Source organism: Rhincodon typus, chromosome 18 (genome assembly GCF_021869965.1).
Source record: "Rhincodon typus isolate 14 chromosome 18, sRhiTyp1.1, whole genome shotgun sequence".
NCBI lineage: Eukaryota > Metazoa > Chordata > Chondrichthyes > Orectolobiformes > Rhincodontidae > Rhincodon > Rhincodon typus.
The window spans coordinates 36996968-37012918 of NC_063349.1; the positions used below are offsets into that span (position 1 = coordinate 36996968).

A 15951-nucleotide genomic window follows, 5' to 3' on the forward strand; every position below is an offset into this window, starting at 1 on the left:
TCCTATGATGCTGCTTGGCCTGCTGTGTTCATCCAGCCCTGCACCTTGTCTCGGATTCACCAGCATCTGCAGTTCCAACTATCTCTGATTCCATGTTTGGAGTGCCTGTCCAATGATCATATGAGAAGTGAAGTCAAAAATTGGTGTCTCCTTTGCTTATGTCAGTTCAGGTCTAGAGCCTACTCCAGGTGCAGGACAATACTGCACTTCTGGACAATGGTCAGGAAATACTGGGAATGTGCAACATGGGTGGAAACATGATATAACATGATCTTTACCTTTTTTCTTTCTGAACATGGAGATGCAGTTTGCTACATGTACCAGGAGAAAGAAGATACTCTATTTGAACGAAAAAAATGAACACAAAATACTATATACACATTGTATTTTTCCAGTTCTTTACCAAGGAGTAGTTTCAAGCCAATCAATAAATGTATTTGCCTTGTTAGGTCGCTGCTCCATGTTTTCTGACTTGCATATCATCACATTTGATGGCAATGATGTGGGAGTATATGACGCTGCAGCCTATGTACTGACTCTATTGCCACATGAAACTATTGTTGGTCATATTGAACAATGTCCTACCCGCGAGGTAATTTTAAACTTTTTCTAAACTACAACCAAATTACTACTGAATAAAAAGACTAATTTCTGGTGTTCATTAAAAGGCAGTATATTAAGTTTCATCAATAACAAGTCATTATTAACTGTTTAATATATTCATTTTAAGTGTCTATGTAGTTTTACGGAATAACATTTGAGTTATATTTTATCATCTCTGAAAATTGTTCACAAAATGTAATAGGATGTAAGATGAAATTTTTCTGAAAAATGCTGTTTTATTAATTACAGAGTGCAAATTCTATAAGGCGTCCTGTAAGTACATGACAATTAATTCTATGAAATTTTAACACTATTTCTTTCAAAGCATTACTTAATGCATGATGTTTGTTTTTATGATTTTATTTACCAGCTATCATTACTTTTACCATTAAGGTGCCAGGAGGAAATTCTGGATTGTGTTTTAAAAAGTTGAATATAACTTCACGTAACTACAAAGTTCTCATTGATCGACTGGAAAGATTGGTGAGTGTAATGTCAATAATATTTGTGCATTTATGCCTGTAAATATTTTTTACATTTCTTTGATAAACCTACTGGCGTTATTATTAATCTATGCTGCAAGAATTTATATATCATTGAACAAAAATCATCCATATAAATCAGAGATCATATTTTTACCTTTGCATTTCCCACATTTGTTAATTTCATAACTTCCATCTCATGCCATTACTTTGGCTGCCAGACAATACAGTGTTTTTTTTATTTCTTTCATGTTTATTTTTATTTATTTTAAATCTGTATTTTCTAATTGTTCATTTTATTCATACAGTTAATTACGGTGCATGATATTTATAGCAAAACACAGTAACAGTAAATAAAAATTTGCATTTATCCTTTGTCTCAAATAGTCAGCTTAGAAATAATTTGTGCTATAGACCATGAGCTGGAAGTACCTGAATGGATCAGCATTAGATGCATCTGACGTAGAGTGACTTTAGGAAGAAGATGGTTGAGAAAGGAATCAATAGGGAGGAGAATAATTGGTAAAAGTAGACAACTGCTGAGCAGAATAGAGAAAGGCATTTGTGGAGAAAAGCAATTAGAAAGAAGATGATGAAAGGAAAAGGACTGGGAAAGGAGTAGATTAGCATGGAGTGTCAGAGGTTAAGATTCGAATTAAGACAATTGGAGGGATGATCTGGCAACTGTGAAAGGAAGACGTCAGGAAGAGGAGCAATCATTCTGGGAGATAATCCAGCTACAAGGCAACTGAAAATACAGAGGCTGGGGTCCAGCAATAATTTGATATTAAGCTGAGAGAAGCATTAGAACATAGAACATTGAACAGCACAGCATAGGAACGGGCCCTTTGGCCCATGATGCAGTGCCAAAAATGATGCCAAATGAAACCAATCCATTCTGCCTGCCCTTTATCCATATCCCTCCGTTCCTTGCATATTCATGTGCTTATCTAAAAGTCCCTTAAATGCCCTTATCGTATCTGCCTCATCCACCACCCTTGGCACTGCATTCCAGGTTCTTACCACGCTCTGTGTAAAAAACTTACCCCTCACGTCTCCTTTGAACTTTCCCCCCTCACCTTAAATGCATACCCCCTAGTATTTGACATTTCAACTCTGGGAAAAAGATTTTGACTGTCAGCCATATCTATGCATCTCATAATTTTTATAGACTTCTATTAAGTCTCCTCTCAGCCTCTGCTGCTCAAGAGAAAACAACCTGGGTTTTTCTAGCCTTTCCTTATAGCTCATACACTGTAATCCATGCAACATCCTGGTAAACCTCTTCTGCACCCTCCCCAAAACATCCACATCCTTCCTGTAATGTGGCGACCAGAACTGAAAGCATTGTACACCACAGGACCATTCCTCTGTGATGAGTTGTATCCAAGCTATGAAATATTCAAACCTTTGCTAGTTTTATGAAATGATGTATAGTGAGTCAAGGTAGTCTCTGTAGCTGGTTCCTTGTGAGCAACAGCAACCAGTGCTCCTAATTTGTCATTTTTGCTTGGAAATAGTCTGAAAGATTAGTATGTTCGTGTTGTGACTTCTGTTTATGAATCTAAACGCAGTCTGGTACAGCAGGTTATTGTTGTTTCAATATATTTACTGTAAATCAATTCCTCACAAAACATTAATTGTTCAACTTGTGAAGGCTATTGTATGGCAAGATTTCAGTTGCATTTATTTTCTTTGCAGACAACAGTAAACTCAAGACCTGCTCGACTTCCGTTCACAAAACTAGGCTTCCATATACAGGATACTGGAGCGATGTATCTGATTACAACTCCTGCTGGAGTTACAATTCAATGGTATCGCAGTACAGGCGTCATTGTGTTAGAATTTGGTTTGCCATCCAACAGAACTATGGGAACTAAAGGCTTGTGTGGTAAGTGAACTGTAGACATGAGTTGTTCCCAAAGTTTTCCTGTCATCCGTAATTTGAGTTTGTACTCATTCATCATTTCCATCTTAATTGTAGTTATTAAGTTCTAAAAGATATTCCCTTCATCTTCAGTTCTGGTTCATTGCTGTTTTCAAGTAGAAGTGTGACACAATTATTTTTAACAAATTTAATTTAAGGAAAAGCATGAAACATCCATTCAAGCTTACATACCTCTCATGCCAATCTATGTCATCCCATGTTTCCGCCATGCCTTGGCATAATCCTACACAACCTCTATAGCTCCTCAAGCCTCCCTATGCCCTCATCAGCCCCATAAGGCACCTCATAGTCTCCATGTCAACCTATGTTTATCTGCCCAATTTTATGATCCCTCAAAAATCATCATACCAACCAATGCACTTTCATCCACACCTCGCTGGCCCTAAACAGCCTTCAAGTCAATCTATTTGCATTGAAATGAATATATATTATATATAAATATACATATATATGTGTATATATGTGGATATATGAGGTAGATCCTGGACTGGACTTAAATTAAAAAAGTGATTGTGTGTGTAAAAGGTTACAGACCACTGATCTAGATCAATATATAACAGGATAAGAAAAGGTCCCAGTACAGACTCCTGAGGAATTCTACTACAATATTTTCTCCAGCCTGAAAAATATCTGTTGACCATTGCACTTTGTTTCCCATTACTCAGCCAATTTTGTATCCACATGGCTACTGTCCCTTTTATTCCATAAGCTATAACTTTTCTCATAAGTGTTGTGTGGCATTGTATTGAATGCCATTTGAAAGTTCATGCACATCACCTCAGCCACATGATTCTCATGATTCTCATGAATTCTTTCTGTTACTTCTTCAAAAGAATCCAGCCAGTTATTCAAACTCTAGTTCCCCTTTAGAAAATCATGCTGACTCTTCCTAATCAACCCATCTTTTTCCATGTGATCACTAATTCCGTCCGAAATAATTGTTTCTTGAAGCTTACCCATGATTAAATTGAAACTGTCTATTCTGTAATTACTGGGCTTGTTCTTACAAGCTTTTTAGAACAAATATATTTTAGATATTTATACAAATATAAAAGGATTTGATTTCTTATGCCCTGTATGTGTATGTATATGTGTGTAATATAGTATTGATGCTGGAATATTTAAGGATACAGAAGAGTGCATTACATATGTCCAGTATGTCGATTTTGACACAACAAGATAGTGACATTGATGGTTGTCAGGATGTCACAAAGGATAATTTATTCTGTGACTCTGTTTATTTTCTCCTGTTAAACTGGATCCGACAGTCTGACAAGGAAATATTATCCAGTCACTTTTAGGATGTTTACTCCTGTTAGCACTTGTATAAGAAGTAGGTCACTTGTAGGTCAGCCCTAATCACATTTAATGTGGCAACAGGCTCGATGGAATCAATGGCCTACTCTCATTCTTGTGTTCCAATTGCATATTTAACAATAATAACATCATGAATATAGTGTTTAAAGAAATCACAACATTTGCAGATAAAAAATTTGCAACGAAATTCATTCCAATAGAAAACATATACCTTAATTAATATATGTGAAACTTTTTGATCTAAACTAATACTGCATTTTTAAATGTAGACATTAAAGTTTGCTTGCTTGATTAATATCCAGAGTATTGGAGGCTGAAAATATTTCTTGCACTGACAGTATGATTTATGTGTACGTTGGCACAGATGAGTATATCTTATTTCAAGACTGAAAAGACCAAATGTCAGTCCTATTAAATTTCCCTGAGGAACGGTCTGAATTCTGAGGAAAGATCACCAGACATGAAATGTTAACTCTGATTTTTCTTCACAGATGCTGCCAGACCTGCTGAGCTTTTCTAGTGACTTCATTTTTTTTTCCTATTAAGTTTCCCCTTGTTAATGAGAAAGGATTCACTGTTCAAATGAATAAATAAAAAAAAACAAAAGTAGTTCCTGAGTTTTGGAGCAGCACTCATCTGAAAATAAAGATGAGAACAATTATTGTGACTATTAAATTGAAGGGAAAGTGTTCTCCCTTCCCCCACAAACACTCTCAATGTCTTTGGCTTTTTACTGCTACTGCTTATATTGGGCTCATTCTTCATGTTTAAACATTGGGTGGCAAGTATTGGGAGGCTATTATACAGATGCATAACAGCTAAACTAATGCTGTCTTTGATTAACATGTGCACCTTCTCATAGATGTCACTGAATTATGCTGGAAAAGAGATCCTTGGTGGATTTTTGTCCTGTCTGAGCCATTTTTGGACAAATATAGAATCCATAACTGCTGCATTGTCTTTTTTCAGTCACCCAACAGAGGCCCAGAAACCTAGGCTGGGATCTTCTAGGGTGTAACTGTGGTACATAATCACAATACCTGAAATTTTGGTATCTTAATGGGATTTGGTTAATGATTTATCATGCATGGAATAGACATGTGATTGCATATTTGCTGAGATTAATTCATAATATTAATACCTAGCACTGTATAAATTCATTCATTGAAACAAACATTGGTTGCAACAAATAATATACAGAAGTCTGTATGCCCTTTTCAGGCAATTAACCAGAATGATATAATTGCAACATCATTACAGTTACCACTAACCTTTACGGTCAATCAATATCTGTTCATTTTAGGCTGTTGTAATGGCAATCCTGCTGACGATCTCAAGCTACCAAATGGAACCATTGTCACAGAATTTGAAAATGTAGGCCTTTTCCTTGAAAGTTGGATGGTTGAAACATCTGGGCTAGAAACTAACTGCTTTAGATGCCGAAAACAGAACTGCACCACTGGTAACTGTACTGCTTGTTTTGATATGTTGAATCAGAATCCTTGGACGCTGTGCCATCAACATGTGAGTAAAGATTTATTCCTTTTTACAAATTGCACGGCACATTTAAAGTTATGCATTATTTGAATGCAGTTGATGAAATATTAATGAATCATTCTTTCACTGTCCCATTGTAAGCTGTCAGTGTCAATTTTTAAGCGCACTAAAAGTAATAAAATGTTGACAATGCAATATGTTTGTATTTATGTGGAACACCCTTTTTCATTCGCCTTACAGGAGGATCAATGCAAAGGGATCTCTGTAAACATAGGCCAAGAAAAGAGTTACTTACAAATAGTGGGAGGATCAAGTTGTTATGAATCATTTGTATAAATTTCTACATTTCTCAATATAAACTTTGAGTCAGAAAAACGTTACATAGTTTCTTTCGAGTATGATTAATTTTAAGTTGTCAAAGCTGGAGTAATCATTGTACAATAGTAAAATTATTTCATGAAATTTCATGATGATGTAAAATTTAGGGCATATAATATCAGTTATTTAAATAACAATATTTTGAGATGTATAGATTGATTTTTTTAATCAGATCAAAGGATGATAAATTAAAGGATCCATGTTGTTTTAATATTGATTTTCACAAGTGTCTTGTTCACCTCAAGGTTACTCCAGAAATATTTTGTGAACTATGGATCAGGGATTTTCACTATGTGACACATCAATGCGATGCTTTGGCTTTATATGCAGCTGCTTGCAATAAATACAATGTTTGCATTCCATGGAGGACTCCAGAATTTTGTCGTAAGTTTTTAGATTTGCTAATGGTTGCTATATAAATTAAACATAGTGAAATGACAGTAAATGCCCCTTCGCATCTGCTTTTGCATGGCTGAACTGATTGCTATCAAGTCTCCTACATTGGTACTACAGAATGTAAATGAAGAAAAAATCTAATGTGGGGCTTAATTCCTGTCCTTGACATTGTTTCACTGATGGTGTCATTATATTGAGACTGTCATACTAATTGCAGTGACCAAGTGAATATACAGTGTAACATATGTAAGTAAATTTTACTTTGTTTATAAAATTGCACAGGTCTTTACAACAAGAGAAGTAATTTAAAAGCCACCACATTAGCAGGTTAACGTTACTTCTCCTGATCATTTGATATAGATTGGCTCTAAATTTGGTTTGCACACTGGAATGGGAAGTTTGAGGTCTGGATTTGTAGGAACCTCATTCAGGGTTCCTACTCTCATTTCTGAAACTGAAACTTTTGACAAGGTGGGGTAAGATGCATCCTAGTACAGATTGTGAGCCCATGTCCTGCAATCCTAATTTGGTTGGCTTCACTGCTGGGATAGCGACCTCCTAGCAATTTTCATAGAGTTGGGATAGTTTGTCAAGAAGTGAACTATACTTTGGATGAGAAAATGTTTTTGAAGAGTAAGTTCAGGTCATACCCTCTTTCAGAAACTTCTGCCCCCATGCCAACCTACAGTGTGCAAATAAGAAATACATCTTTAAAACATTTAGCATCCAAGTTAATTAAATAGAATAGAGGTAGCTAGTTAGGTGATGTGTTGTTCCTATAGTACATGGGACCTTGTTGAAACCAGTGCAATGACACTTGCAGCAAATGTTGGCTGTTTGAGGATCTTAGGCTCAGAGTTAATGAGTTGGAATATGAACTGTAGACACTGTTGCACATCAGGAAAGGGGAGCAATACCTGAACATGGTGTTTCCGGAGGCAGTCGCATCGTTTGGATTAATTGCATCAAATGTAGTCTATGATCAGGGACAGGAGGGTATGATGATGAGTGAGGCAGTATGGGAATCCATTTGTAGGACAAAGTATAAATTTGCAAAAAATGGAAGCATGTAGGAAGGGCACTACAATTGTCATCGGTGATTTTAATCTGCATATTGACTGGATAAATCAGATGGGCAAGGGTGAAATGGAAGATAAATATGTAGAATGTATCAGGGATTGCCTGTTAGAGCAGGATGTTATAGAACTTACTCAGGAATAGGCTATTTTAGATCTAGTCATGTGTAATGAGTTACGATTAATAAGAGATCTCATAATTAAGGATTCTCTATAGAATAGCAATCACAACATTGTAGAATATGAAATTCAGTGTGAGGGAAAGCAACTTGGGTCTCAAACCAGTGTCCTCAAATTAAATAAAGGCAATAACAGAGATATGAAGAAGGAGTTTCTAAAGCAAAAATAGGCTGAGAATGTCAATGGGTGAACCATGGCAGGTATTTAAGCTGATCTTTCATAATGTTCAGAAAAATTTTATTTTGCTCCTAAATAAGAAATTGACAAGTAGGATGAACCACCCATGATTAACAAAGGTGATGAATCCATTCAAAAGCTAATGCATTACAAAGCAGTGAAAATTAGTGGTAGTCAGGAAAATTAGGAATCTTTTTGGAAACCGGCAGTGGATAACCAAAACTCTAGTAAAAAGGTAGAAGATTGATGATGAAAGTAGATTGGCAAGGAATATATAAGCAAATATTTAAAATATTTAAAAAGAAAGAGAGGAGTTAAAGTAAGCGTGGTACCCTTGGAGGATGCACATACGGAATTGATAATGGGGAACAAGGAGATGGCAGATAATTTAAACTAATATTTTGCTTTAGTTGACATGTGGAGGACACTATAAACATCCCAAAGATAATAGATAAGCAAGATACTTGTGGGAGAAAAGACCTTATTACAGTCTCTATCATGAAGGACAATGTATTTGACAAACTAATGGGATTAAAGGAAGACAAATCACCAGGACCTGATGGTTTGGATTCAAAGGTTTTAAAGGAAGAGGCAACAGAGTTAGTGGAGGTATTGGTCAAAATATTCCTGAACTGACTAGATTCTTGGAGGACTCCAGCAGATTGTAAAACTGCTAATGTGATATCCCTGTTCAAGAAGAGAGGGAGAAAGACAGCAGGAAATTACCAGCAAGTTAGCCTAACATCTGTCATTGGAAAAATGTTAGAGTCCATAATTTAGGCAGAAATAGCGGACATTTAGAGGAGATTAATACAATAAGAGTAAATGTTTCTTTGTGAAAGGAAAATCATGTTTGACAATCTTTAATTCTCTTGTGAAATGTGGGCATTGCTGGCTGGGCCAGTTTTAATTGCCTGTCCCTAATGTGGTGGTGAGCTGCCTTCTTGAACCATTACTGTCCATATGCTGTGGGTAGACCCACAATATTGTTAGGCAAGGAATTCCAGGAATTTGTCACAGCGACCTACTTTTGACTTGATTTGTTGGAGATCAGTGAGGATATAATAAGCTGAGTTGATAAAGTAGATAAAGTTGATATGTATTTGGATTTTCAGGTGCCACATAAAAGATTATTGCATAAGAGATTGGGGTAATGAGTTAGCATGAATTCAGTTAATACTCAGAAGACAGAGAGTCAGGATTACATTGAGTACGTTTACGATTGAGATAGATAGGTTCTTGATTATCAAGGGGATCGAGGGTTACAGGGAGAAAGCAGGAGAATGGGGTTAAGGAACTTATCAGCCATGATTGAATGGCGGAGCAGACTCGATGGACCGAATGGCCTAATTTCTGCTTCTATGTCTTATGGATTAATGGTATATAAATGTACTTGTACATGAAAACGAAGTTAATATGCAGGTGCAGCAAATTATTAAGAAGACAGATGAAATGTGGCCTTTTTTGTTGGTGGGTTGGGTTTTAAAAATATGGAAACTTTGTTACAGTGGTAACAATATTGGTGGGACTGCACCTGGAGTGCTGTGCATAGTTTGGACTTTGTATTTATAAAAATAATATCAGCAGCGGAGGCTTTTCAAAAGAGATTCACCTCGGCTGATTGTTGGGATAAAGAGGTTGATTTATCAAGAACAGATAAACAGGTTAGGCCTTTATTCATTAGCATGTAGAAGAATGAGAAGTGATTTTATTGAAATACACAAGATTAGGAAGTGGTTTGGCAGGGTAAATGTTGAAAAGATGTTTCCAACAATTCCAATGGAATTTCCAATGGAGTCTTGAAATTGAGGGCTTAGTTATAGAATAAGACAATATCCATTTATGTGATGAGATGTGAAGGAATTTCTTCTCCCTGATGATAGTGAATATCTGCAATTCTCTAATCCAGAGAGTTGTAGAGATTAGATCACAGATAGCATTTAGAGAGAAGGCGGATTGCATTTTGAAATATCAGAGACTGAGAATTATCCGTTGGCTCTGCTATAGAAAGGATATTATTAAATTGGAGAAGGTTTCAGAAAAGATTTACCAGGATGTTGCTGGGACTGGAGCATTTGAGTTATATGGAGAGGCTGGATAGGCTGGGACTTTTTTCTCTGGAGCATAGGAGGTTGAGAGGTGACCTTATAGAGGTTTATAAAATAATGAGAGGCATAGATAAGGTAAATAGCAAAGGCCTTTTCCGTAGGGTGGGGGAATTCAAAACTGGGGGACATATTTTTAAGGTGAGAGGAGAAAGATTTAAAAGGGACCTGAAGAGCAACTTTTTCACACATGTATGGAATGAACTGCCAGAGGAAGTGTTGGATGCAGGTACATTTACAACATTTAAAAGACATTTGAACAGGTACAGGAATGGGAAAGATTTAGAGAGATATGGGCCAAATGCAGGTAAGTGAGACTAGTTTAGTTTGGGTAACTTCATCGGCATGGACGAGTTAGACCAAAGGATCTGCTTCTGTGCTGTATTACTCTATGACTCTATGATGAGCTGGAATGAAAGAGGAATTGAGGCTTGGAGCAGATCAGCCATGATCTTGTTGAATAGTAAGGCCGGGCTTGAGGGACTGAATGGCCCACTCCATCTCTTATTTTTTTTCTGTGATCTTATGTTATATACACTCTTCCACTCTTCCCCATGGTCCCTCAAATCCCATGCCAACTTATGGCACTTCTGTGCCATTCACCCGGTGTATACTTCGCACAGAATCAACATCGTAGGTAAAAAAACTTTAAACAAAATAGTCATTCATAAATTTCTGTAACAAAACTTTTACTACAGCTCTATATAAAGTGTCAAACAAACAGACCTTTAAAGTATCTGTAGCAGAGTCTCAAGCACATGACACTTCTTTATCTTATGCAAATAAACATTAAGCATTTGAGAAATATATGAAAAAAACAGTTATTTAAGTAATGTTCTTCCTTGGGCACAGCTATGTATAGACGTGGATGGATGTCTGGGTTCCCAGGTAAACCTCATTGTGTACTCTTGGCTGAGAGTCTAAACATCCAGTTACCTGTTGAAAAAGCTGTGCTAAAAGGAAAAACATATTGATTGATTAGCATCTTTTCATCTTACACCTATTTATCAAATATGTTTATTTAAGGAAGTTTCTGGAATTGATACTTAAAAGTCTGTTCACAATGTTGTAGAACTGTAGTAAAGCTGTTTTTCCAGAAAGTTCTCAGTGAATGGCATTTTTTCCCAAAAATGACCTGTTACACACCTGACATTGTTATGTTAGAGTCAATTACAGTGTGTACACTGTTTGGACAGAAAGAGGACTGCCATTGTTTGGCATGGGATTTATGAGCAGCGTTCCCATTGACATTTTTTTCTGTTCGGGCCCCTGAGGTCTGTACGTGGCAGTGACTTCCAAAACTGGAAGTGAATGCTATGAATGGCATTAACACCCCAATTGCCATGTGCAGGCCCTCAGAGCAGCTGTGTGCAGCTCAGAGAGAACATTATCTCTGAGAGATCAAGGGGGCTGGGTGGAAGGCTATAGTTTCCCTGGAGGTATGAGAGAACATGGGGAGACAGGTGGAAGAACATAGGTTGGCGTGTTCAATATGAGCAGCAATGAGGGATTAGTAGAGGGACATACGTTAACATGAGAATGAGGGGCCATGGTTTGGGGGAGATGTTGAAGAGACATAGGTTGGCAAGGGATGATATTGGAAGTGCGTGGGCAAGTGAGGTGGTGTAAGGGCTGAGGGTGAGGGGGCTGAGTCCTATTTTGTTACTTTTATTACAACTGGGATGAAGTCCCGGATCACCAAGATCAGCATTTTAATCAGCCCACTTCAGCATGCCCCTCCCCCAAATGAAAATCCTGGCACTTTCTACCAAGTCAGGCATGTCGAGCCAGGAAACATGTTTGCCCCTCCTCCTCAGCTCTAGGATGAAAATCCTGCCCATAATCTAATATTGTTCCTCTATTCAAAGTTTTGTCAATACACCTGCCATGTCTAAACCTTCCAAGGTGCATACTCAGCAGATAGCTCATGCTTTGATCCTCAATAATAAACATCCGTTCCTCAAAAATTGTCTATTGTCTCTTGCAGTCTCCAAACTTACATTTGTTGTCTGAGACATTCTCATTCAGACTGTTCACCAGCTTCACTGTACCGTGTTTTGAATCACTTCAGAACAGCCTCTAACTTAATGACATAATAGCACTGGCAAAAGAACTCTGAAACATGACACAAAGATATTAATGAATACAACAGTATGTCATTGGACATTTTACTGAAAATCTATTAGCTGCTTTGTAATTTGACCAAGATTACTTTTGAGGCTGATCTTGCCTCTGCAACACTTTTAAGCCAAGCAGTTGCAACTAACATTTTGGTTGAAGAACTTTGCTTGTGAGTAGATTTTGAATTGTGCAAACATGATGCATGATTTATATGTAAATATCATTTGTATTAGAGTTTGGATTTGGGACTAGTAGCATGTGTATTTTTGTCTGGGTGTATGACAGTTAATGATTAACTTGTCAGTATTTCTGGAGTTATGACTTTTATATCTTGCTAGTGTGGATGAGCAGAAAGATCTCAGTGTCCATGTGCATAGATCACTGAAAGTTGCCACCCAGGTTGATAGCGTTGTTAAGAAGGCGTACAGTATGTTAGGTTTTATTGGTAGAGGGATTGAGTTTCGGAGCCATGAGGTCATGTTGCAGCTGTACAAAACTCTGGTGCGGCCGCACTTGGAGTATTGCGTACAGTTCTGGTCACTGCATTATAGGAAGGATGTGGAAGCATTGGAAAGGGTGCAGAGGAGATTTACCAGGATGTTGCCTGGTATGGAGGGAAGGTCTTATGAGGAAAGGCTGAGGGTCTTGAGGCTGTTTTTGTTAGAGAGAAGAAGGTTAAGAGGTGACTTGATAGAGACATACAAAATGATCAGAGGATTAGATAGGGTGGACAGTGGGAGCCTTTTTCCTCAGATGGTGATGGCTAGCACGAGGGGACATAGCTTTAAATTGAGGGGTGACAGATATAGGACAGATGTCAGAGGTAGGTTCTTTACTCAGAGAGTAGTAAGGGCATGGAATGCCCTGCCTGCAAAAATAGTAGACTCGCCCACTTTAAGGGCATTTAAATGGTCATTGGATAAACATATGGATGATAATGGAATAGTTTAGGTTAGATGGGCTTCAGATTGGTTTCACAGGTCGGCGCAACATCGAGGGCCGAAGGGCCTGTACTGCGCTGTAATGTTCTATGTTCTATGTTCTGTATCAGTATTTTTGAGGGAGCAGCTCCTGGAGTAAACATGAGATTTGGTTTGTTTTGTGAGAGGTTTAAAATCAGAGAGATTTTTAGCCAAGCATGGAAACCATTTGACTGAACCATTTCAATTTTTAACAAACTTATCGAAGAAAGGCAGAATATTTGAATGGGCACAAGAATGTCAGAGTGTCTTTTGCAACTTGAAAGCTATACTGACAACCTCATTGGTTTTCGTTATGCTGAATTATGAGAAGGAATTCAAACTGGCCATTGATGCTAGCAACATCAGTGTAAGAGCTATTTTACTGCTAGAAGGGCATTGAATGGGCTGCCAGGTATTTTCCAAATGAATTGACTGGCTGTTAACAATAGTCTTCAACAGTTAACAAGGAGACATTGAGTCTTAAGTTGGTTCTATAACATTTTGAAATACACACCACCAATAATGTGAAAGAAAATGTTGTTTATAAAGGATTTTCTTGGAAACGTTTCAGGGCAAGAATTTCTGATTATTTTGGAGGAGCTTAATTCTCCAACTGTATATTTTGAAAATCATTCATGTGCCTGGAAAAGAAAATGATATAGCAGTTATTTTATTGAAAGTATATATGAAGGACACTGAAAGCTGAAATGCTCATTAACCTATGTAGAATTGATTGCTATGTAACTCATTATATATTTAATGTCAATCTGTTACTACTATTAATGTGGCATAGAAACAGTATTAAGAAAATTTTTGATGGGTAATGACAATCTTCTTAAATATGCATTTTAGGTTATCTTGGTGTGAGGTTTCTGGTTGAACATTCGAGACCAGAAGTATTTGGTTAGAAATCTGAATAGATTATTTGATGCTCAGAAAGTTAAAATCAATTGTGTGACTAATCAAAGAACAGGCCATTAAACTCTCCAGACCACGAATTGAAGGAAACAGTTAAACCAAAACTTTGGTATTTGATTAAAGTGTTGATGTTATGATAGGATTTATTTTAATATATGCTGTGAAAACTTTGAAACTGTGTTATTTGTACATGGCTTGGATTATTCTAGTTTATCTTTTTTCTCATGATATACTTCTGTTTTATTGTTAAAACAAAATCTGCAACATTGTGTGCTTGTGCTTTCGTGAAGGACAACCATGTTAATTGAAAACAACCTAAAATATGATCTATCGAGCCAGATTTTAGTCTAGAATCTGACTTGGCCAGTAATAACTTAAACTGTAATTGTAGCAAACATTTTAGAAGTACTTATCAAGTTTAAAGAGGTGATGATCTTAATGGGTCCCATCTTGAATGGGATACACTGAGTGGAGCTGCATAGATTTTGTTTGCTTCTTTGTGATTTATTCTATAAGATATTTACACAAGCAAAACAGCTGTACTTATGAGGGTTATTTAATATGCTAGATTTTGATAATTCTGTAATATGATTCTACTATTTTGCATACAGCACTTAGCTGCCCCATAGGCATGGAATACCAACCTTGTGTGCCAGCTTGTGAAAGTAAAACATGTCAGAACAAAGACTTCTATTTGGAGCACGACTCAACCTGTTCATTTGTTAGTGAGAGTTGTGTTTGTCCTCGAGGAACTCTGCTGCATCAACCAGACTCTAACTACTGTATTACGGAAGAACAGTGTGGTTAGTAAATCTTGCAGTATTTTAGAAATATGTGCAAATACCAATAACTCCACTTGACAATTTGCTGTCTATTTAATATTTGATTTACTATTTACTTTGAGTTTAATACAGAAGTGAAAGTAGTATTAATTACCATTAGTGTTGAAATCTTTGTCCTTGTGCATGCATGTACTACATTTCACAGGCAATGTAAAATAAAGAAAGGTATAAGGATAAAGGAAGTAAGTGCCTTGGATTCTTGAATCCAAGACGATTAATATAATTTGCACAAACAAGACCAATGGGTGAGACCCTGACAAAGGTGGACCATTTTCCCATACCTTGGGAACTTCCTCTCAACGAAGGCAAACATAGAACATGAAACTTATGAAGGCACCCCATGTGCTAGCTCAAACTTCAGCCAATTTAAGAAAAGAACGCTTGAGGATCTCAAACCTGAGGTCATAGTTTACTTGTACGAGTGACTGCCGCATATTTATGTGCTTTAGAGATTTGAACAACCTACAACAGGTAATGCAAAACATTGGACAAGTAACATCAGTGCTGTCTTTTCAAGATTCTTCAAATCCAATGGTCAGAAAGTTGGTTGAATAGCACCATCCTGTCCCATGCCAACATGACAAGCATTGATGCGTTAATCGCACAACAACATTCTGATGGAATGGACATGCCATTTGTACATCCAACATCAGATTCCTAAAGCAACCAATCTACTTGGGATATCATTTGGTGGCACGAGGATCTCAGCCGGACAAAGAACGTTCTTTAGTGATTTCCTCAAAGCATCCTGGAAGAGATCAAACATCCCTTCCTGTTGTTTAGGCTTGTAGCCACATGTTATGCTTGCGCTAGGCTCTGTTGCTCTAGATTTTATTTATCAGACTTATCGCAATGCAGAGGTGGCTTTAGTTCTAAATCCAGTTCATTTATTCAACCCAAAACATTTTAGAATTTACAGAGACTTCACATACAAGTATCTTAGCTTTTC

General features: G+C 37.1%; 1 protein-coding gene across 1 annotated transcript in view; it reads left to right on the forward strand.

The window, feature by feature from the left end:
• otogl (otogelin-like) overlaps positions 1 to 15951 on the forward strand; it is a 198108-nt gene that overhangs the window by 142417 nt on the left and 39740 nt on the right. The window contains exons 37-43 of the mRNA XM_048607915.1: positions 450 to 592; positions 853 to 876; positions 997 to 1086; positions 2787 to 2976; positions 5654 to 5874; positions 6471 to 6609; positions 14772 to 14963. Of these exons, the coding sequence (XP_048463872.1) occupies positions 450 to 592; positions 853 to 876; positions 997 to 1086; positions 2787 to 2976; positions 5654 to 5874; positions 6471 to 6609; positions 14772 to 14963 (999 nt within the window). The remainder of the gene's footprint in view (positions 1 to 449; positions 593 to 852; positions 877 to 996; positions 1087 to 2786; positions 2977 to 5653; positions 5875 to 6470; positions 6610 to 14771; positions 14964 to 15951) is intronic.